The sequence below is a fragment of the Leucoraja erinacea genome, chromosome 13 (genome assembly GCF_028641065.1).
Source record: "Leucoraja erinacea ecotype New England chromosome 13, Leri_hhj_1, whole genome shotgun sequence".
In the NCBI taxonomy this organism is placed as follows: Eukaryota; Metazoa; Chordata; class Chondrichthyes; order Rajiformes; family Rajidae; genus Leucoraja; species Leucoraja erinaceus.
Window position 1 is genome coordinate 30,482,470 of NC_073389.1, and position 21,756 is coordinate 30,504,225.

The following is a 21,756-nucleotide window of genomic DNA, read 5'->3' on the forward strand; positions in this document are numbered from 1 at the left end:
TTTGCACATTCTCCCTGTGCGTTTCCTCCGGGTATTCCTGTTTCCTCCCACATCCCAATGACACACCGGTTAAATTGGCCAAGCTTAGTTGCGTGGTAGAATCTTGGGGTAGTTGATGGGAATTTTGGGAAAACAAAATGGGATGAGTGTAGGATTCGTGTGTGGTTACTTGATGGTTGTATCGATTTGGCAAACCAAAGAGTTGTTGGTGTGATGTATGATGTTATGAGCAAAATCATTCAATAATTATTTTCATACAAAGTGAAAACAACAGTTATAACTAGTTATGAGAACTATGAATTGTTGATTGCATGCAAATAGATTCTACCATGAAAGTACATTAAATCACGGTAGCATCATTCTAATTGTGTAAAATCATGGTAAAGACACTGAAACCACCATCACATGGATAGGTTAAAATTACCCGAAAAGGCAGGCAATAAACGTCCCTGGCCTGAAATCTTGAACGAAGCGGAGGATCCAGAGGATTTCCAGGATATCTTGGTACCGGTAGACCCAGGGCTATAACCCTGAAGTCCTCACTAACTCGTACAATTTTCCATATGTCCAGCTCTTCTTTTGTATGTTCCTGTATGGAAAGTAGCATGTTATCAACCAGCCAAAGCGAAACCATGACATTGATCTCTAAATGCTATGAAAAAGATCACTGCAAATTCTCCGTGTCAGTCAACCACTCGGATTGATGGTAACATGAACATAAAGGGTACAGGAATTTGTACACAGTTGCATGTGTTAAATGCACATATGTACATTGAACTCTGTCTGAAATTCTATTACTAAAGTCAATGGAGCCAAATTTCAGAAAATAATATCAAAGCACCTCATGAATTTGAAACAACTACAAAGTAATTACAGGCATTAAACAAATACAATGTCAAAAAAAAATCTGACTTTAACACAATCTTAACATTCTTCCTCAAACTTCAATGAAACGGCTCAGTGTTCCAGCACTGGTTCTAAATTGCCATACACGCCAACTTATATACCATGTAGTTTGTCAAATTCTTGTTCCACCAGCAAATTCCACTCAAGTGCAGCGTGGAATCAGACAATGGCCATCAAATTCAGAAGTTCTGCGTCTGTTACTAAGTCCCAAACTTCATAATCATCATAATGATACTTTATTAGCCAAGTATGTTTTGCAACATACGTAGAATATTATATGCCATACAGTCATACCAATAAAAAGCAACAGAGCACACAAGATACATTTTAACATGAACATCCACCACAGTGACTCCTCCACATTCCTCACTGTGATGGAAGGCGAAAAAAAGTTCAATCCTTCTTTGTTCTCCCACAGTCGGGAGCCTCGGGCCTTCCGTTAACGGGGCGATCTTGGCTCCCATAGCCGGCGGCGTTTGGGCCTTCACATCGGGGGGATCAAGCTCCCGCATCATGGGGGGGGGGGGGGGGGGGGGGAATCTCAGCTCCCCCAACCCGGGCGATCGGACCCTGGGTCGGGGCTGGTCGAAACCTTCTGCGACTGGAGCTTCCTGACATCGGTCTCTACCAGAGACAGCGAGCTCCTCGATGGTGAAATCCGCAGGCTGCGGTTGGAGCATCGATCCCACGCAAGGGATCAGTTTGGATGGTAAGTCCACGGCCCCGCAGTGGGACTCAAAGAGTCCCGAGCAAGGCATCCAGAGCGATTGGAGATACAATCCTGAAAACAACTGCATCTCCAGCAAGGTAACAGATTGAAAAAAACTTTTCCCCCGACCCCCTCCCCCACATAAAACAAACCAGAGAACATTAACACAAACTTTTAAAACACACTAAAAATAATAAAATAAAAAGACGAACAGACATTTGCTGATATTTGTGAAGGGAAATGCATGCAGTTTGTCAGATGGAATGGTTCACAATTGCTACCAAGTTCCATGTATTGAGGGATAAGATAAATCTTTGGTCTACAGCAAAACCATCCCTCAAAGTGACAGACCTCTATATTGTACTGTGAAAGAAACCTTGAGAGCCAGTACTATAACATGTTGATACAATTGGACCCTTGTTAAAGGTAGATATTACCACGGTTCCTGAAGCACAGATCTAACAAAAGTGAAAAGTGCCAGCATGCTCCAGGGAGGCTTGAAGGCTCAAAGAAGGCCGTGGTGTTACCTGGGAGAGCCAAGTGATACTGAGAGAGTTCACTGGTAATGGAGATAGTCTCTACAAGGGCTAGAAATACTGGAAAATGGAGGTAAGAATCTACAACCGATGAGCTTCCAAGTACATGGCCCTGGTGAGACCCTGGAGTTTTTTGTGCAATTTTGGTCTCCCAAATTGCGGAAGATCATTATTGCTATTGAGGGAGTGCAGCATAGGTTCACCAGGTTAATTCCTGGGATGGCGGGACTGACAAATGGTGAAAGAATGGGTCGACTGGACTTGTGTTCACTGGAATTTGGAATCTTATTGAAACATATAAAACTCTTAAAGAATTGGACAGGCTAGATGCAGGAAAAATGTTCCCGATGTTGGGGGGAGTCCAGAATCAGGGATCACAGTTTAAAAATAAGGGGAGGCTATTTAGGACTGTGATGAGGAAATACCTTTTCACCCAGAGAGTTGTGAATCTGTGGAATTCTCTGCCACAGAAGGCAGTGGAGGCCAATTTACTGGATGTTTTCAAGAGAGAGTTAGATTTAGCTCTTAGGGCTAAAGGAATCAAGGGAAACAGGGAAAATGCAGGAACGGGGTACTGATTTTAGATGATCAGCCATGATCATATTGAATGACGGTGCTGGCTTGAAGGGCTGGTAGGCCTACTCCTGCACCTATTTTTTTCTATGTTTTCTATGTTTCTATGATTGTGGGCTTTAGAACTCAGAGGCAAGGCCATAGATTTAATTGTGAAGGCCTGAGGCACTGTGTGATACTGGGAGGTACAAAATTGGGTCTGGATGTTCTGTAGTAGCATCTGGAGGTGTGGTTATGAAGAAACTGTCTGGTTGCACTGAGTAGTGTCTGAAGGGACAGTATGATGGAAAGAGGAACTAAAGGCACAGCAAAGAGTCTTTAGAGCTCAGAAGGATGGTTAACCAGAATAAAACCTACTGATAGAATTGGACAAATTATTTAAGGATTTTTCGGAAAGTGTAGTGAGACTAAGTGGACGATTCTAACAAAGAGCAAACTCAAAAGGACCAAATTACCTACTTGTGTGCTGCATAGTCTATGATGCTATAGTCATTCACCATTGACAACCCCACATATCAGCTTCAATAATTTAGACACACCACCTTCTTCATGCACGATCCTCTCTCTGAACTCTTGTTTTCTAAAATAGACCCATACTGCTCTGTTTATACAAATACAAAGTATTCTCAGACAAACTGCATCGTTCTTGATTTCTAGTCTCACATCTCTTGCCCATTCACAATTCTCTGGTTTTCCAAACCCTCCACAGACTACCAACTAGTCAAGAGTCTCAAGCACTCTCTCACATGCATGGGCAACATCCCTATTCTATCACTCGCACACCACACCCGTGCTGTCCGTCATTCCACCCAATGCATGAACTCATGAAATAATTTAAATACATGAAAATTTAATTTCTAAATGATTTTGCAAAGAGCATTATTCCTCAGAGCGTGATGATTATTTGGAATGATCTACCAAAGAGGGAAATGAGTTCAAAATATTGGAGTTCACCAGGGTAACTGGAATGCTGTGCCTGAGAGGTCCAAGAACTGTGCAGCAAAATAACCTCCAAATTTCTGTTAAAGAGAATAGCTAATAAGCTGAAAGCACTCAACATGAAAGATTCCAGGCTCTCTTTGCACCGTCTCATCACTGGCCAGGATATGTCCTTCGTCATTTGGCGTCAAAACCTCTGGCAATGTGTCTGGCTCCCATATGCAGTGCACCCACTTTCTTAATAAAGGAATAATTGCTAAAGACAATTTCAACCCCATTAGGTAGCCTGTGGCCAAGATTGCCATTAGTTTAGCTTCCTTCAGAGTGAACACATTAGTTGCAATACATTAGGAAAGCAAGGAAAGTGTATAATCCTGTGGTTGTCAATGGCTTAAGGCTTTTACAGGAAACACTTAGGTTACATTGAAAGATGTGATGTAATGGCTTCCTGGCAGTCATTAAGATTAAGATCAAAAGATTAATAAGGTTGGCAGCAGCCCATCTCAATGGTATCACAACTTCCATTTAGAACATCCTAGAAGTTAAGATTCCTGTACAAACAGAAGTAACACCAAATGACATTAAATCAACATATTGGTTTTCAAGAAGACTGTCCTAAACTGCCTGAACAATGTAGTAAATACCTTTAGTTTAGTTTAGTTTATTGTCACATGTACCAAGGTACAGTGAAAAGCTTTTGTTGCATGCTATCCAGTCAGCAGAAAGACATTACATGATTACAATCGATTACAGTGTATAGATACAGGATATGGGAATATCGTTTAATGCAAGATGAAGCCAGCAATGTTTGATCAAGGATAGTCCGAGGGTAACCAATGAGGTAGATGATTGTTCAGGACTGCTCTCTGGTTGTGGTAGGATGATTCAGTTATCTGTGAACATCTGGGAAGAAACTGTCCCTGAATCTGGAGGTGTGCATTTTCACACTTCTATACTTTTTTGCCTGATGGGAGAGGGGAGAAGAGGGAGTGGCCAGGATGTGATTCATCCTTGATTACAGGTTGCCTATCACCAACACTAATGATTGAACATTTTGCCACTGAGATGAAGATTGCCTGTGATTTCCTCCACTATTAGTATTTTGAGGAGAATTAAATAAATATCACAATAGTTGAAAATGTGGGCTGTCACCTCGTTTAAGGTCAAGGACAACCTGGACTGCCATAACTGATGTCTGAACTCCTGGCTCTGGGGGAAATTCATTCATTAATATCACCTGTAGACGGTGCAAGATTGAAGCAACTGCTATCAAAGTAGGTAGTAAATGTAAATGGCTAGTAGGTAGTAAATGGCTGCTTCAGTGTTAAGATGGTCTAGAGGAAGGGCCAGAGTGTGGCTGGATTGAAACCAGTGCTTCTCAAAAGCCACAGATGCGTCAAGAAGCTGGTGGTGGAAATAGAATGTTTCAGGGCTCATAAAGGATGTCGGGACAGTGAGGATGGAATAATAGCCATGATTATCAGGAAGTAGTATGTTTACCCCATAAAGTCTGTGAACCCAAACCCACTGAATGATAATGTTGATCAAAAAGATGAGCACACCTCATAAATAGGGAAGGTGTTTATTGCTGGATCTGTGTGGTATGGAAAATGTGCTCTGGTCATTACTAATCTATTCCACAAGCTTGTGTTAATACGCTAAAGACAAGGTAAAAATCTGCTACTGTTTAACACAACTTGTCAAGAAGAAAGTGCGATCTGAAGATGATAAATATTCTGCTATTTAAAGACATGAAATAAAGCACTCAAACTTCATGCTCTGCCGGTATTAGTTCCGAGTGTTGCTGTTGTCTCTATGAGGGACTGAATCTACCATAGTTCATGAGATTAAATATCCCGAAAGCAGTTGGGAATGTGAGGAACTTTTGAAAAGAGGTGATTCCATTGCTAGTTCATGGGTTGGTGGAGTAACTCCACTAACTCTTCACAAAACCAGCAATTTGACCTGGAACAGCCACATAGAAGCAATGGCCAAGAAAGCACACCAACGCCTCTACTTCCTTAGAATGCTTAGGAAGTTTGGCATGTCTCCAACAACCCGCAGGATGGTTTGGGAACAGCTCCATTCAAGACCGTGAGAAATTGCAGAAAGTTGTAGACGCAGCCCAGACCATCACGCAAACCAACCCCCCTTCCATGGACTTCATCAATACTTCACGCTGTCTTGGCAAGGCCACCAGCATAATCTAGAACCAGTCTCAACCCGGCCACTCCTCCTCCTGTCTCCCATCAGGCAAGAGGTACAGAAGTTTGAAAAAGCATATCTCTAGATTCAGGGTACACAAAATTGCTGGAGAAACTCAGCGGGTGCAGCAGCATCTATGGAGCGAAGGAAATAGGCGACGTTTCGGGCCGAAACCCTTCTTCAGACTGATGGGCGGTGGGGGGGAGAAAGAAGGAAAAAGGGAGGAAGAGGAGCCCGAGGGCGGGGGATGGGAGGAGACAGCTCGAGGGTTAAGGAAGGGGAGGAGACAGCAAGGGCTAGCAAAATTGGGAGAATTCAACGTTCATGCCATCAGGACGCAAACTGTCCAGGCGAAATATGAGGTGCTGTTCCTCCAATTTCCGGTGTTGCTCACTCTGGCAATGGAGGAGACCCAGCACAGAGAGGTCGGATTGAGAATGGGAGGGGGAGTTGAAGTGCTGAGCCACCGGGAGTTCAGGTACGTTATTGCGGACTGAGCGGAGGTGTTCGGCGAAACAATCGCCCAACCTCCGCTTAGTCTCCCCGATGTAAATCAGCTGACATCTAGAGCAGCGGATGCAGTAGATTAGGTTGGAGGAGATACAGGTGAACCTTTGTCGCACCTGGAACGACTGCTTGGAACCTTGAATGGAGTCGAGGGGGGAGGTGAAGGGACAGGTGTTGCATTTCTTGCGGTTGCAACGGAAAGTGCCCGGTGAGGGGGTGGTACGGGAGGGAAGGGAAGAATTGACAAGGTAGTTGCGGAGGGAGCGGTCTTTGCGGAAGGCAGACATAGGGGGAGATGGGAAGATGTGGCGAGTGGTGGGGTCACGTTGGAGGTGGCGGAAATGGCGGAGGATTATGTGTTGTATTTGCCGGCTGGTGGGGTGAAAGGCGAGGACCAGGGGGACTCTGCCCTTGTTGCGAGTGCGGGGATGGGGAGAGAGAGCAGTGTTGCGGGGTATGGATGAGACTCATCTATGGTTGCGGAGGGGAATCCCCGTTCCCTGAAGAACAAGGACATTTCCGATGCCCTGGTATGGAATGTCTCATCCTGGGAACAGATGCGGCGTAGGCGGAGGAATTGGGAGTAGGGGATGGAGTCTTTACAGGGGGCAGGGTGGGAAGACGTGTAATCCAGGTAGCCATGTGAGTCAGTTGGTTTGTAGTGTATGTCGGTCAGAAGTCTGTCCCCTGCGATGGAGATGGTGAGGTCAAGGAATGGTAGGGAAGTGTTGGAAATGGTCCAGGTGTATTGGAGTACCGGATGGAAGTTGGTGGTGAAGTGAATGAAGTCAGTCAGTTGTGACAACTGAACCATCCTCTCACCAGCTAGCGTGTGGTCTTGACATCCCATCAACCTCATTGGAAACCTTTGAATTTAATTGGACATTACCCTGCACTAAATTATATATCCTTTATCCTGTATCTGAACACAGTGCACAGATTGATTGTAATTATGTATAGTCTTTTCGTTGGCTGATTAGCATGTAACAAACAAGTTTTTCACTCTACCTCGGTACACGTGAAAGGAGGAGGGATAAGGATGGCCTTGATCAAAGTAGTGGTAAATTTAGTCAAAAAGATAAAAGTGCACGCATGCAAGGTTTAAGAGGTTGGAATCGGACAGGGCCGTTGAGGAATATAAGGAAAGGAGGAAAGACTCAAGCAGATGATTAAAGGGATGAAAGAGTCTACGAAATGGCTTTGGTGAATCAGATTTTTAAAATCCCAAAGCTTTTTACACCTATATTAAAAACAAGAGGATAACCAGGGCGAATAGTAGGATCGCTCAAGGATAAAGGATGAAATTTGTGATTGGAGTCTGTGGATGTAGGTGAGGTAATACACGAGGACTTTGCATCTGTTTTCACCAAGGAGAAGTACGGATCAGTGTGGAGAATACTAATATGCAAGGGCAATTTAGATTAAGGAGGAGGAGGTGCTGGGGCTCTTGAAGAGCATTAAGGTGGAAGACCTGTTAAGACTTATCCAATGTTATTGAGAGAGGTCAGAGAGGAGATTGTGGGAGTCTTGGCAGAGGTATTTGCATCTTCTCTAGCCACAGAATAGTGTCCTTTCACCCCACAACCCTTTGTCTTCTATTGGTAAACCAGTTCTGAATCCAAACATCCAAATCACTGATAATCCCTCGCATCTTAATCGTAGTCACTGTTAATCCCGTGCATTTTAATCCACCCTGCATTTTCTTCATAACCCATAATATCAGCTGCTTTTATACCATTACAAAACATGATCTGCTCATCCAAGTCACTGGGGTTTTGAACAGCGGAGCCCAGCACCAGTCAGCCAAAGTTAGCGTCTCCTAACCAGAAAAAGGCTTTTTGATTTCTCCTCAAAGCTTTCTATACCAATGACCTAGGATGGCACTACACCAGTCACATAACATCAAAAGAACTATCAACAAATAGCAGAGAGGATCCAGCAGAGGAAGAGTATTGAGACAGATTGTGTGGTCGTTGGATTTCCCTTTTGTTCTTTCATTACTTTGAAGCTATGAAGAGTGGAGTAATTGAAAGTGGTTGAAGAATTCCAGCCGAGGCTGACAGGGCTGTGGTCTCATTCAATGCCCCTCCAGATCTTACTTTCATCCATCCAGTGTGCTCTGCTAATCACAAGTGGTCACCTCAATGAGTTTGGAAAGGGAAAATGTCAAATGTTGGACGGATTTTAGGGGAGGGCTGGCAGTCTGAGATGGAGTAAAATTTGACAGAAGCTCACATTTCTACCTGGCAGAACATTAAAACCAAAAATACAGAATGGATAGAAGGATGTTCTGGTTCTTGCTCGCAGTAAATTAAATATGCAGGGCTTTGCAGTCAAGTCAATTCTACTCGAGCCAAGTGATGTTCAATTAGCCATGTTTGTCATAATACGTCACATTCTAAAAACATACAGAAATTAATAAGAAGAACAGAGAGTCAGTTCTGTGCTGAAAACATCAGAATCATGTGATGGTAAATAACTAGGTCATGAACAGTTAGCACTAATCTGCCACTAGGCATACAAACTTGCCAGTTGGAAGCTGACGTTAAGAAACAGATGTGAAGGAAATTCCTAAAATATCTAAATGGCTAACTTTAACATGGTGTAGATTCTGGGTTCCAAACATAAATAATCCTTCCTAAGCAATTGCATTTTAATTCCTCACAAACAGAAAATTCCTCAGCCATTGACAAATTTTAGTTGATACTTGATAACACAGAACAAAATTAACTCAATTTTCTAAATTACATTAATTGAACTAAATAGGTGATTTCCAAATTAAGAATAGCTTTTGTCACTGCACAAAATAGCTCTTTAGGCCAAATGATGCACTTACATCCCAGCAGTGCCCACAAATGTTTCTTGATAGATAAGGCAATGGAGTGGAACACATGTATGAACCAAGGAACCCCTCCAGGATATAGCAGCAGTGGGCTGGAACTTATATAAATGATGCTGAGAAGCATAACTTCACATATAGTTAAGATCTGGAACTCTATTCTTCAATATCTTTTGGGGTACGGTATGAAGTGGGTTCAGTAGATTCAGTGGAAATTTTAGTAATGTATATTATAGGCTTCATCTGTCTGTGAAGTTTAGGGAGTCAACCAAATTTTAACATTAAAGTGATACAACCTAACAGAAAGAGGAAATAAAGACACAGGGAATGTAATAGAACTTTGGTCTAGTGAGTTTATCATGTAGTAGGAGGTGAAGGATGGGATTGATGACACCTTGAAATAGTAGATTGGCAAACATTGGACTACTGCTTAGCCTCACATTATTTGGCGAGCTTTTCATTTTTGATCTGGCAACAGAGATTTGGGCAACTTCAAAGGTGGGCCAAACCAAGAGCATGTTATTTCCATTCTTTCAGATAAATCCATTCCCAATTTACCTTCAGTAGTTTGTCATAACGTTCAGCAGACATAAGAAACCTTCCATCTTCCAGTTGCATCTCCCTGTTTTCCAAAAGATTGTTCAATACGGGTAAAACATTGCGTTCGGCTTTTTCCAGTCCTTCCAGCACCAATACCCTGCCTTTAGTCGCAGCTCGAACAGCACACTTTCAGAGAAAAGGAAGATGAGAATGTAAAAACATAAGAAATAGATATGAGCAGGTCATTCAGCCCCTTTTGCCTGTTCTGCCATTGAAATAAGTTAATGGTGTTCATGGTTGATTCTAATATAAGTTATCTTCGTCTCATCTATCCACAAGACCTTTTTTCCAGAACTGTAGTTGCTCTTTTAAGTACTTCTTGGCAAACTGTAAAGGGCCTGTCCCACCAGCATGCGCCTGCATGCGGCAAGCGCGACCTAACGTGGTCGCTTGAGCCGTACGGCATGCGGCAAGTGCGACCAAACCAGAAGCGGGAGCCGTGCGGAGATCGAGTGAGTGACATGGCATCGAGGCGGCTGCGGGCCGGCAGGCCGTTGCCGCGCGGAATTTTTAAACACGGTCAGTTTTTCGGTGCCCCGCGCGATGTCGGAACTAGCTCCGCACAACTCCATATGGCTCCGGCGATCAAAGTGGGACCGGCCCCGCGAGGCCGTATGGCTCAAGTGACCACGTTAGGTTGCGCTGGCCGCATGCAGGTGGGACAGGCCCTTGAGGTCGCGCTTGCCGCATGGAGTCCCATGCTCGTGGGACAGGCCCATAACCTGTCCATACTTGACTACTGAAGAGTGTTTCTGATCCGTCGAACAGGTGATCGGGGATTTTTCTTTATTATAGAGAGAATTCCTCTGTCTGGAATCAAGTGTGGATTTGTCACTGACCACTGTCCACAGAAGACTACATGAACAGAAATGCAGAGGCTACACTACAAGATGCAAACCACCTGTTAGCCACAAAGATAGGATGGCTGGTTACAGTTTGCCAAGATGTACTTAAAAGAGCAACCACAGTTTTGGAAAAAGGTCTTGTGGACAGATTAGATGAAGATTAATTTATATCAGACCGAAAGCACGTGCAAAGTATGGAGGAGAGAAGGAACTGCACAAGATCCAAATCATACCATCTCATCTGTGAAGCACGTGGTGGGGGTGTCGTGGCCTGGGCATGTCTGGCTGCTGAAGGTACTGGCTCACATATCTTCATTGATGATACAACTGCTGATGGTAGTAGCATAATGAATTCTGAAGTGTATAGACACATCCTATCTGCTTAATTTCAAACAAATCAGGGCTCGAAATTAGTGGTTGCGCAGTTGCCAATGGCAACCTACAGTCCTGCCGGGAAACCTAAAATCCGTGCCATTTTACCCGGCTTGACAAGCACCTCCCTCTACCACCTCCAGTTTAAATTCCATTTGGAATATTTTGGAGGACCAAGAAACCAAGAAACCCGGGACAACTATCGTTTAATTCTGAGCGGGCCCCATCTATATCTCTCGCTCTCTCTCTCTCTCTGTCACTTTCCGTCTCCGCCCGCCACCCGGATCCGTGTCTGGGCTGCTGGGTCTCTGCTCTCCACTCAAGAGTCAAGAGAGTCAATTTAATTGTCATTTGGACCCCTAGAGGTCCAAACGAAATGCCGTTTCTGCAGCCATACATTACACACAAATAGACCCAGACACAACATAATTACATTTTACATAAACATCCATCACATAGCTGTGATGGAAGGCCAAAAAAAACTTATCTCTCCATTGCACTCTCCCCCCCCCCCCCGATGTCAGAGTCAAAGTCAAAGCCCCCGGCTGGCGATGGCGATTGTCCCGCGGCCATTGAAGCCACGCCGGGTCGTGCGAGGTCGCACACCGGGTCTTGGTGTTGGAGCCCCCGGTGTGCGCTCGTAAAGTCCCGCGGCCGTTCCAGCCGCGCGGGGCAATGGTGTCAGGCCCCGCTCCAGGAGCTCTTCGACCCCGCAACTCGGGCGGGAGAATTCGCCGTTGCAGGAGCCCCGAAAAGCGGTCTCTCTCCAGGGATCCGCGGGCTCCCGGCGCCGCTGTCCGCAGACCCGCAGCAGCCTCCGACTCAGCAGCAGCCTCCGACTCAGCAGCAGCAGCAGCAGCAGCAGCAGCAGCAGCAGCAACGCTCCTCCACCGCTCCAACCGCTCCGGACTCGGCCAGCCCCGCGACGGCGACGGTGAGTAGCACCTGAGTCCCCGGCTTCTTCCTGTTGGAGGCCGCTCCTCGTTGCGGCGTCAATGACAACGGAAACCCCGACGAGAAAAAGGTCGGGTCTCCAGTGCGGGAGATTTTAAAAGTTTCCCCCCCCCCCCCACCCCACCCCCCCCCCCCCCCCCCCACCCCACCCCCCCCCCCCCACACACACACACACCCCAACAAAAAAATAACAAAAACTACATTAAAACACAGACAGAAAATAATAAAAACGCGGACAGACTGCAGAGGCCGCTGCTGGCCAGAGCCGCGCCGCCTACCGGAACTAACTACCGGAACAGAGGAGGGGAAGGATTTGGCATTATCCACTCTCTCCTCATCCGCCGGCACGGCAGGCCACCTTACACATGCGCATTGCCACAGCCTACACACTTCCCCCTCCACAGCGCACAACCAGGGCCAGCACCAAAGATCCTATAGCGAGGATCTTTGGCCAGCACATCATCAGCCGTGGTTGTGCGCATGTGCCGTCCTGCACATGCGCACTGCCCATGCAACTGGTTGGCGTTGGCCACTTTCTCCCTCCCTTTGCATTGTAGGAGATCTGGCCGCCATTACTGTCCGCTCGCCGCCTCGCCGCGACCGCTGAAAACCAACGCAGAATCACTCGCTGGAGCTGGAGTAACTCCCTGGAGTAACTCTTGCTTCTTGGTTTCCTGGTCCTCCAAAAATATTCGAAATTGAATTTTAACAGGAGTGGACCCACCACCACCAAACACCAACCTCTGAAAAATAACAGCCTATTGCATTTTATCTGTTTATTTATTATGTATATATATATGATCTATGGTATATAGACACACTGAACTTTTATCTCCTGTTCTCTATTATGTTTACATATTCTGTTGTGCTGCAGCAAGCAAGAATTTCATTGTCCTGACACATGACACTAAAGCTCTCTTGTCTCTTGACTTGGACTTAAGCAAAAAAGGGTTCTTGGGGGAAAAAAAGAGCTACCTTAAATTTAATTCTGTTGGGTTGGGTACCTATAGTAGGGAGAAGACTATTCCATGCTTTAATTGGGCGGGGGGACTCCATGCAGCAGCCAGCATCTCTGGATAGAAGAAATTGGGTGATGTTTCGGGTAGAGACCCTTCTTTAGATTTCTTCTGGTTTTAGTGTTTTTAGTTTAATTTAAAGATACAGCGTGGAAACAGGCCCTTTGGTCCACTAAGTCCACGCCGACCACCGATCACCCGTACACTAGCTCTATCCCACACATTAGCGACGTAAGTCAAGAGTGTTTTATTCTCTCACGTCCCAGTCAGAACAATGAAATCCTTACTTGCAGCAGCACAACAGAATATGTAAACATAGTCCTCTGTAAACACTGTTATACACGAGAAAACAGTGTACAGGTGCACAACCTTTTATCCGGTGTTCCGGAAACCGAAAACCGGCCATTTCTTCCAGATGTCGTCTGCACACCAAAGCTCGCGTTTGGCGCCAAACTTGACCCGAAACGACCCACGGTCAACCCAGGTCTGTACTACTGTAGCGGCTGCCTCCTCCCCGGAGACCGGGAGACGCTTAAACATCTGTAAATCATTGCTTAAATGTTAGTCAGTTAGTTTGGAGGGCTTTTATGTGAAGGGGGGGGTGGGGGATGAAGGGGAAAACTTTAATTCTTAGTCCCCTACCTGGTCGGAGAGGCGGGGAGCGGTCAATGCCTTACCGGGTCGCCGTGCAGTAAGCTCCGCAGCGCTGAAGCCGGTGGGGCTGCGGGCGGCGCCGGTTGTAGCTCCGACCCAGGAAACTCTACCCCTGGCTGCGAGGCGCTCCAAATCCAGCGCGGCCCACGGCCGGACGCCCCAGCTCCGCGAATGTCGGGAGTCGGCGGCGTCGCAGCGCTGGGATACCAGCGGGGAGCGGGCAATGCCTTACCGGGTCGCCGTGCGGCAAGCTCCGGAGCGCTGTGGCCGCCGACTCCCAACATTCGCGGAGCGTCGCTGGATTTGGAGCCGCGCAGCCAGGGGTAGAGTTGCCGGGGTCGGAGCTCCAACCGGCGCCGCCCGCGGCCGGACGGAGCCCCCAGCTCCGCGATGTTGGGAGTCGCCGACCAGGTAGGGGACTAAGAATTAAAGTTTCCCCCTTCACCCCTACTCCACCACATAAAATCCCTCCAAACTAACTGACTAACATTTATGCAATGATTTACAATGATTCTCCCGGTCTCCGGGGAGGAGGCAGCTGCTCCAGACTTTTCAAGCCGCCCGCGCTACCTACCTAATCTACGCTAAAAATGTTCCATTCGGAAATCCGAAAATGTCCGAAATCCGACAAGTGTCTGGTCCCAAGGCTTTCGGATAAAAGGTTGTGCACTTGTATTATATTTGAATATATAACTGTACACACACACACAGACACACATTTTCCCTCCTGGGATTAATAAAGTTCTATTGTATAGTATCGTGTGTGTAGTAAGGAAATGCAGATGCTGGTTTAAACTGAAGATAGACACAAAAAGCTGGAGTAACTCCACACGTCAGACAGAATCTCTGGACAAAAGGAAAATATTACGTTTTGGGTTGGGTCTGAAAAAGGTTCCTGCACACCTTTGGAATGTGGAAGGAAACAAGAGCACCCGGAGAAAACCCATGTGATCAAAGGGAAAAGGAGCAAACTCCATACAGCCAGCACCCATATTCAGGATCAATTCCGGGTCTGGCAATTTTAGGCAGCAACTTTATGGCCAATGTACTGCCCCATAGTCTTGAACTGAATTAAAATATACAGTAGCTGTAAAGGGGGGCTTTGCGTCACTTAGAGATTTAAGACTGAAAATGGATAGTTTCTTTTTTTTTAGTAACCAAAGTTATCAACCTATAATTTGTGTGTGTTGGAAAATAAAATATAGTGGCACAGCTGGTGGACTTGCTGCCTCATACACCAGAGATCTGTGTTCGAACCTGTCCTCGGGCACTGTCTGTGTTGAATTTGCACATTCTCCCTGCAAGCGTGTAGGTTTCCTCGCACATCCCAAAGACACATTGGCTTTGTAGGTTAACTTGTCTCTGTAAAAGTGCCCCTCATGTGTAGGGAGTGGGTGAGGAAAGTGGGATAACAGAACGTGTGAATGGGTAGACAAAAATGCTGGAGAAACTCAGCGGGTGAGGCAGCATCTATGGATCGAAGGAAATAGGTGACGTTTCGGGTCGAGACCCTTCTTCCGACTGATGTGAGGGTGCGGGGGGGTGGGAAGAAGAAAGGAAGGCGGAGACAGTGGGCTATGGGAGAGCTGGGAAGGGGAGGGGAAGGAGGGAGAAAGCAAGGACTACCTGAAATTGAAGAAGTCAATGTTCATACCGCTGGGGTGTAAACTACCCAAGCAAAATATGCAGTGCTGCTCCTCCAATTTGCAGTGGGACTCACTCTGGCCATGAAGGAGGCCCAGGACAGAAAGGTCGGATTTGGAATGGGAGGGGGAGTTGAAGTGCTGAGCCACCAGGAGTTCAGGTTGGTTAATGCGAACTGAGCGGAGGTGTTGGGATGGAAGATTGCACCTTCACGTGGTCCGCCCTGTTTCGACTAATGCAATCAACTCGACGTGCACAAACGGAAGATCAAATAGAACAAGTTGTCCAACCACTTAGGCTGTGCACGCCACACGAAAGAAGAAGAAGAAGTGGAGGTGTTGGGTGAAGCGATCGCCAAGCCTGCGCTTGGTCTCACTGATGTCGAGCATTTGACACCTAGAACAGCGGATGCAATAGATGAGGTTGGAGGAGGTGCAGGTGAACCTCTGCCTCACATGGAAAGACTGTTTGGGTCCTTGGATGGAGTCGAGGGGGGAGGTAAAATGACAAGTGTAGCATTTCTTACGGTTGCAAGTGTTTGGGAGTAGCACTTTTGGGCCCATAACCATTTGTTTTAAAGTAGTTGTGGAGAAAGATTGGACTGGCCCACAAGTTAAGGACCTAAATGTTAAGGTCCTAAATCAAGTCAAGTCAAGTCAAGTCAAGTTTATTTGTCACATACACATACGAGATGTGCAGTGAAATGAAAGTGGCAATGCTCGCGGACTTCTGTGCAAAAGACAAACAACCAAACAACTATAAACACAATCATAACACACATATTCTTTTACATAATAAATAATTGAAGGAAAAAACGTTCAGTAGAGTTAGTCCCTGGTGAGATAGACGTTTACAGTTAAATTGCATTAAGGCCAATTTTGCAGGCATTCGGTGGGAACTTGTGGAGGTCATTTGCAGGTAATAGAAAGGCTGGCAAGTGGAATGCTTTCAAAAAGTGTGATAGCAAAAGTACAGGGGCAGCATGTTCCTGGTAGAGTGAAGGGCAAGACTAGAAAGTCACGGGAACACTGGATGACAAGAGATGTTGGGGCTATAATTAGGAAATAGAAGCATAGATGTTGGGATGCCTTAGATAGTATACAAATTACCAAAGAACATGTATTGGTGGTTTTAAAGCTCATTAAGATGGATAAATCCCCTGGGTCCCACCAAGTACATTCTTAGATCTTGTGGGAAGTTAAGGAGGAAATTGCGGGGGCACTTGTTGAGATATTTGCATTATCTTCAGCCATGGATGAAGTTCCGGAAAATTTGAGAGTGGCAAATGTCATACCATTATTTAAGAAGGGCAAAAAGGACAATCAAGGACACCAGAGGCCGAGGAGCCTGGTGCCATGCTAGAAAAGTTGTTGGAGAGCATTCTTAGAGACAATATCTACCAACATACAAATCGATAGTCACCAACCGATTAGGGATGGTCAGCATGGCTTTGTGCATGGGAAATCATGTCTCACAAATCTGATCGAGGGCAGTGGACATTGACTATATGGACTTTAGCAAGGTTTTTGACAAGGTCCCACATATAGGCTTGTAAGGAAGGTTTAATTGCATGGAAACCTAGATGAGCTAGCCAATAGGATTAAAGGAGTAAATGAGTAGAAAACTTCACAGAGAGCAGATGGACCACACAGCAGGTGAGTGAATGAAAGAGCAAAAGGAACAGGGAATTGAATCTTACCTTCTATAGCCTAATGTCCATAAAACATAGGAGCATAATTAGGTCATTCAGCTCATTGAGTCTACTCCGCTTTCAGTCATGGCTGCTCCCTTTTCCTTAACCCCATTCGCCTGCCTTCTCCCCGTAACCTTTGACGCCCTTACCAAACACGAACCAACCTTCAGCTTAAAAATACTCCACAGCTGTCTGTGGCATTTAATTCCACAGATTCACCACCCTCTGGCGAAATAAATTCCTCCTCACCTCTATTCTGTGCCCTAGGGTTCTAGACTCTCCCATTACAGGAAATATCCTTTCCACACCCACCATTAACTGGTCCCCTCTCATGAGATTGAGATGCCCCCTCATCCTTCTACACTCCAGAGAGTACAGGTCCAGAGCCTTCAAATGCTCCTCATCCATTAAGCCAATCACCCAGGATCATTCTCGTAAATCTCCTCTGGACCCTCTCCAAAGCAAGTTTATCTGTGGGCAACTTGGTGGCGCAGTGGTAGTATTGCACCAGATACCCGGGATGACTACCCGATCTTGACTACGAGTGCCCGTACGGAGTTTGTACATTCTCCACGTGACCTGCGTGGGTCTTCTCCGGGATCTCAATTTTCCTCCCACACTCCAAAGATGTACAGGTTTGTAAGCCAATTGGTTTGGTCACATTTGTAAATTGTCCAGAAGCGGGTAGGATGGTGTTAATGTGTGGGGATCCCTGGTCAGTGTGGATCTGGTGGGCTGAAGGGCCTGTTTCCATGCTGTATCTCTGAACAAAACTAAAACAAATCCTTCCTCGGATATGGGCCCAAAATTGCTGACAATATTCCAAATGTGGCCTCGCCAATGACTGTCATGATATAATATTCAATTGCACTTTGTAAACTGCTGCTTATGTATTTTAATATATTAAATATTGTTTGTTTCAAATAAAGTTATAATTATTAACTGATTAACACTTAATAAAAGAGCAGAAACTTCATTGTGTATTCTTTCAAAGAGAATACAACATAAGCTTTGTTCATGATATGGTTCTTTGAACTTGCTTCAATTCATAACAATTTTTAAGAAAAAGATTGAGCTAATGTGTCCTACATTGTCGGATATGTTTTACAACATTAATCTCTTAACATAAGATGAAAGCATAGTTTCTAGAAATATTATCTGAGTGCTTGTAAATTTCAATCTGTTCAATAAATTCTGGCTTTTAAAACAAAAGTGCTTCTGGGATTCCTCTTTTCAATTTTATAATTGTTCCTTCTTGTCACCACAGGCAATGTTATGAGTCGGCTTGATTTAAACTCATTATCTTTTCCATTTGTCCCATGTTACTCTGAGCCTCTTTGTGCTTTGGTAACAAGATTGGCTTGGGAAGTACAAGATTCAAATGCTTCTCCAAAATAAAGCCTCTTTTTAAAATTGAATGTATGTAAATGTTCTTTTCCCTCGCATATCACCTTCATCTTCACAATTATTCAACCTGATTGCTGATTGAAGCAATCTAAAGCACTCACTACCACCTCTTCAAACCCGTACCAAGGTTGTGTTCTCTAATATCCCGGTTTCCCTCAACTGGACAGTAAACTTTAATATTAATTCTGGTCTGTCACTTGAGTCCTGCATGTTTATAGTGGCCATCTTTCTGACAAGATATAAAACCAAGAGCACATCTGGCTTTTCAGGTGGTGGTAACAGATCCTTAATGCCCCTGTCTCACTTAGGGAACCTGAACGGAAACCTCTGGAGACTTTGCACCCCACCCAAGGTTTCCGTGCGGTTCCCGGAGGTTTTTGTCAGTCTCCTCACCTGCTTCCACTACCTGCAACCTCCGGGAACCGCCTGCAACCTCCGGGAACCGCAAGGAAACCTTGGGTGGGGAGCAAAGTCTCCAGAGGTTTCCGTTCAGGTTTCCTAAGTGGGACAGGGGCATAAGAATGAATCCTGCAGAAGAATGGGAGTCCAATCCAGTGTCCTGACTATTTTCCTTCCACACTCAGTCCTGATGTAGGGTCTTGTTAACCATTCAATGCTGATGCCTTTGTAGATGCAGCTTGATCTGCTGAGTTCCTTCACCAGTTTGTTTCTTTGCTCCAGTAACCTGGGCAATCTTTATCGCTAAGATTAAAGCAGATCGTCATGATGATTCTGAAACCTCGCTGCCCCACTTCCTAAATTACACCAGGGATTACACTTCAGAAATACTAAACTGGCTCTAAGATCTGAAGTCATGAAAAAGTACAAATAAATACAATATTTTCATTCGGGATCTAATTGTATATAATGTTTATGAAGGAATTGCCAATGCAGGTAAACTCCATTCAGATGATGCCCAAAGTCAGGATCAAACCCAGCACACTAGAGCTGCACTTCGCTAACTGTACCACTGTGCCTCCCCAGATCCTATGCCATTGTAACGTATGGACATTTTTTCACTTTTATCCAGCTCATCCATGTGGGAATGTCCAATGATCAATCCGTAGTTCCAAAAGAAGATCAGATGGGCAAGGCTCAGCAATTAGTTGGCATCTACATCCGAGATACAAATTCACATTCCATCGCCACACAACAAAAGACTTCCAATTTCAAACGTAAGCCAGCTATTTCAGTTCTACAATATCATGTTGATAAAAAAATCTCATCCATCCTAAACCAAAGAGAATATGGGCACATTTTGCCCAATATGTTCAATAACTGCATACTGGGCATCAAACCCTATCTCTGAACATACAGCACCTAAGAAATAAATTATGGAGGGAGCTGCAATTTTCCATAGAACTTTACATTCATATGGGTCGTGATTGAGAGATACCTTGGTTCTGGTTGGGTATGAGAATCTTATCCCCATCAAATTATCTATTACCGAAGCCGAATTTTAGTTAAAAATATAAGAAGATATTAAATTGGCTTCTGGGCTAGCTTACAGCTTATATTTAGTCTCAAATTAGGCTTGCCTCACTTGATTGGAGTTCTCCCTCCCTTCCATCGGCCGATAATAAGTAAAGTTTTGAACTGGTCTACCAAAAAGTTTGTGTGGTGTCTGTTTATTAAGAAGCAAACCTGTTTAGTTGTTAAGAAAAGTAGCTTTTTCATCATCATCATTTTAAAAAGCGAAATGATCAGTTGATGGTTTCTTACTACTTAAGGTCAAAACCTGCAGACCATCATAGAAATGTATTTTTGTCCATAAGATGGGGCTATTGCTTCAAAGTGCAGCAGCCTCTAACTAGATTGCTGGTTGTATTAAATGGGCTAACTGCAGGAGTTGGGCATGAAAATATATTTTACATTTGAAGAATAATATGTCAGTTCACAAACCCATCTACTGCAAATAAATTTCAGTGTCAGCATTGGTAGCTCGGAGTGAAATGTTGTGTAAGCTAGACACAACTGTGATCTATCAGACGGAAAAGTAGGAAAAGTGATAGGTGGATACAGGCAAGGGTGTGTGATGGGTAGATGGGCGGAGTAAGCGACAAAGACTAGAATAAGCGAGTTCGGTATTCCGACTGCGCATGCCCAGGTCAAAGGTCACTATGCATAAACTTTGCTGGAAAGCAGTGGAGCTGTGTACATATATACCTTCTGCTTTTTCCAGGTTTGATTCGTCTTGGTAAGAAAATATTGCTTTCAAACAATGAATTAGTTGTATTTATTGTTCCTTTGTTAAAAAAGCTAAGATTCTCCGGTGCTGCAGGCGCTGTTGGGTAGCCGCTGGGCTGTCCCCGTCCCCTCCTGGGTGTCCCATCCCTGTCCTGGGGCGGCCAGAGGTGTCGGGTCGGGAGGAGGCAGCTGAGTTTCTGCGGCGCTTTGTGTGTATCCCCATTGAAGGCTGGTGCTCGGCTTTCGCTGGTGGTCCCCGGCCCGTCGAGGAGCGGGTTCCTCGGGAGTTGGAGCGAGGTTGGGCTGGAGTTGGCGCTTCTTCTCCGTGCTCGCTGTGGGCCTGGGGCCACTGGTGTCATCGGTCCGCGGCTGTCGGTGGCCCGGCGGATTTGAGCAGTGGTTGGGGTTTCTTCTCGGCGCTGGCTGTGGGCCTGCAGCCGCTGGTGTAATCCGTCCGGGGCTGTTGGTGACCTGGCGGGACAGGCGGATTTGAGCTGGGGTTGTCGCCTCTTCTCCGCGCTGGTTGTCAGATGGTTTGCATAAATTCTTCTTTAAACCCTTCTGTTCCGATTTAAACCTCAGGTCCACCCTTGCGGATTGAAGAAGGGTCTCGACCCGAAACGTCACCCATTCCTTCTTTCCAGAGATGCTGCCTGTCCCGCTGAGTTACTCCAGCATTTTGTGTCTCCCTTGCAGATTGAATGGCAGGTGTACCATAAAGCAATCACCCAGTTAGCATTTGACTTCTCCAATGTAGAGGAGATGCATAACAAATGTACACAAAATGCATAACACTAGATTGGCAGATGTACAATAAATCACTGTTTCACCTGTCCTTTCAGATCTTTCACCTCTTGCCTCCTTGCCATTCAGGTGCCCAAACAGTCCTTTCACATCAAGTCAGAACCCTTGAGCTTGAGTCTGAAGAAGGGTTTCGGCCCGAAACGTTGCCTATTTCCTTCGCTCCATAGATGCTGCTGCACCCGCTGAATTTCTCCAGCTTTTTTGTGTACCCTTGAGCTTCCTGTTGCCTGCCGCTTTTAATTTTACATCCCACTCATTCTGATCCATTTTGTTTGTGATCTTCTGCACTGTTATAATGAGGTCCAACATAAACTTGCGAAATAGTATCTCATTTTCCACCTGGGCACATTGCAGCCTTTCTGATTC

General features: G+C 45.4%; 1 protein-coding gene across 1 annotated transcript in view; it reads right to left on the minus strand.

Annotated features, from left to right (window-relative positions):
• The window catches only part of vwa8 (von Willebrand factor A domain containing 8), a 206,176-nt gene that overhangs the window by 142,717 nt on the left and 41,703 nt on the right, over positions 1-21,756 (minus strand). The window contains exons 5-6 of the mRNA XM_055644777.1: positions 9,773-9,940; positions 425-589 (exon numbers count right to left, since the gene is read on the minus strand). Coding sequence (XP_055500752.1) covers positions 425-589; positions 9,773-9,940 — 333 coding nt within the window. The remainder of the gene's footprint in view (positions 1-424; positions 590-9,772; positions 9,941-21,756) is intronic.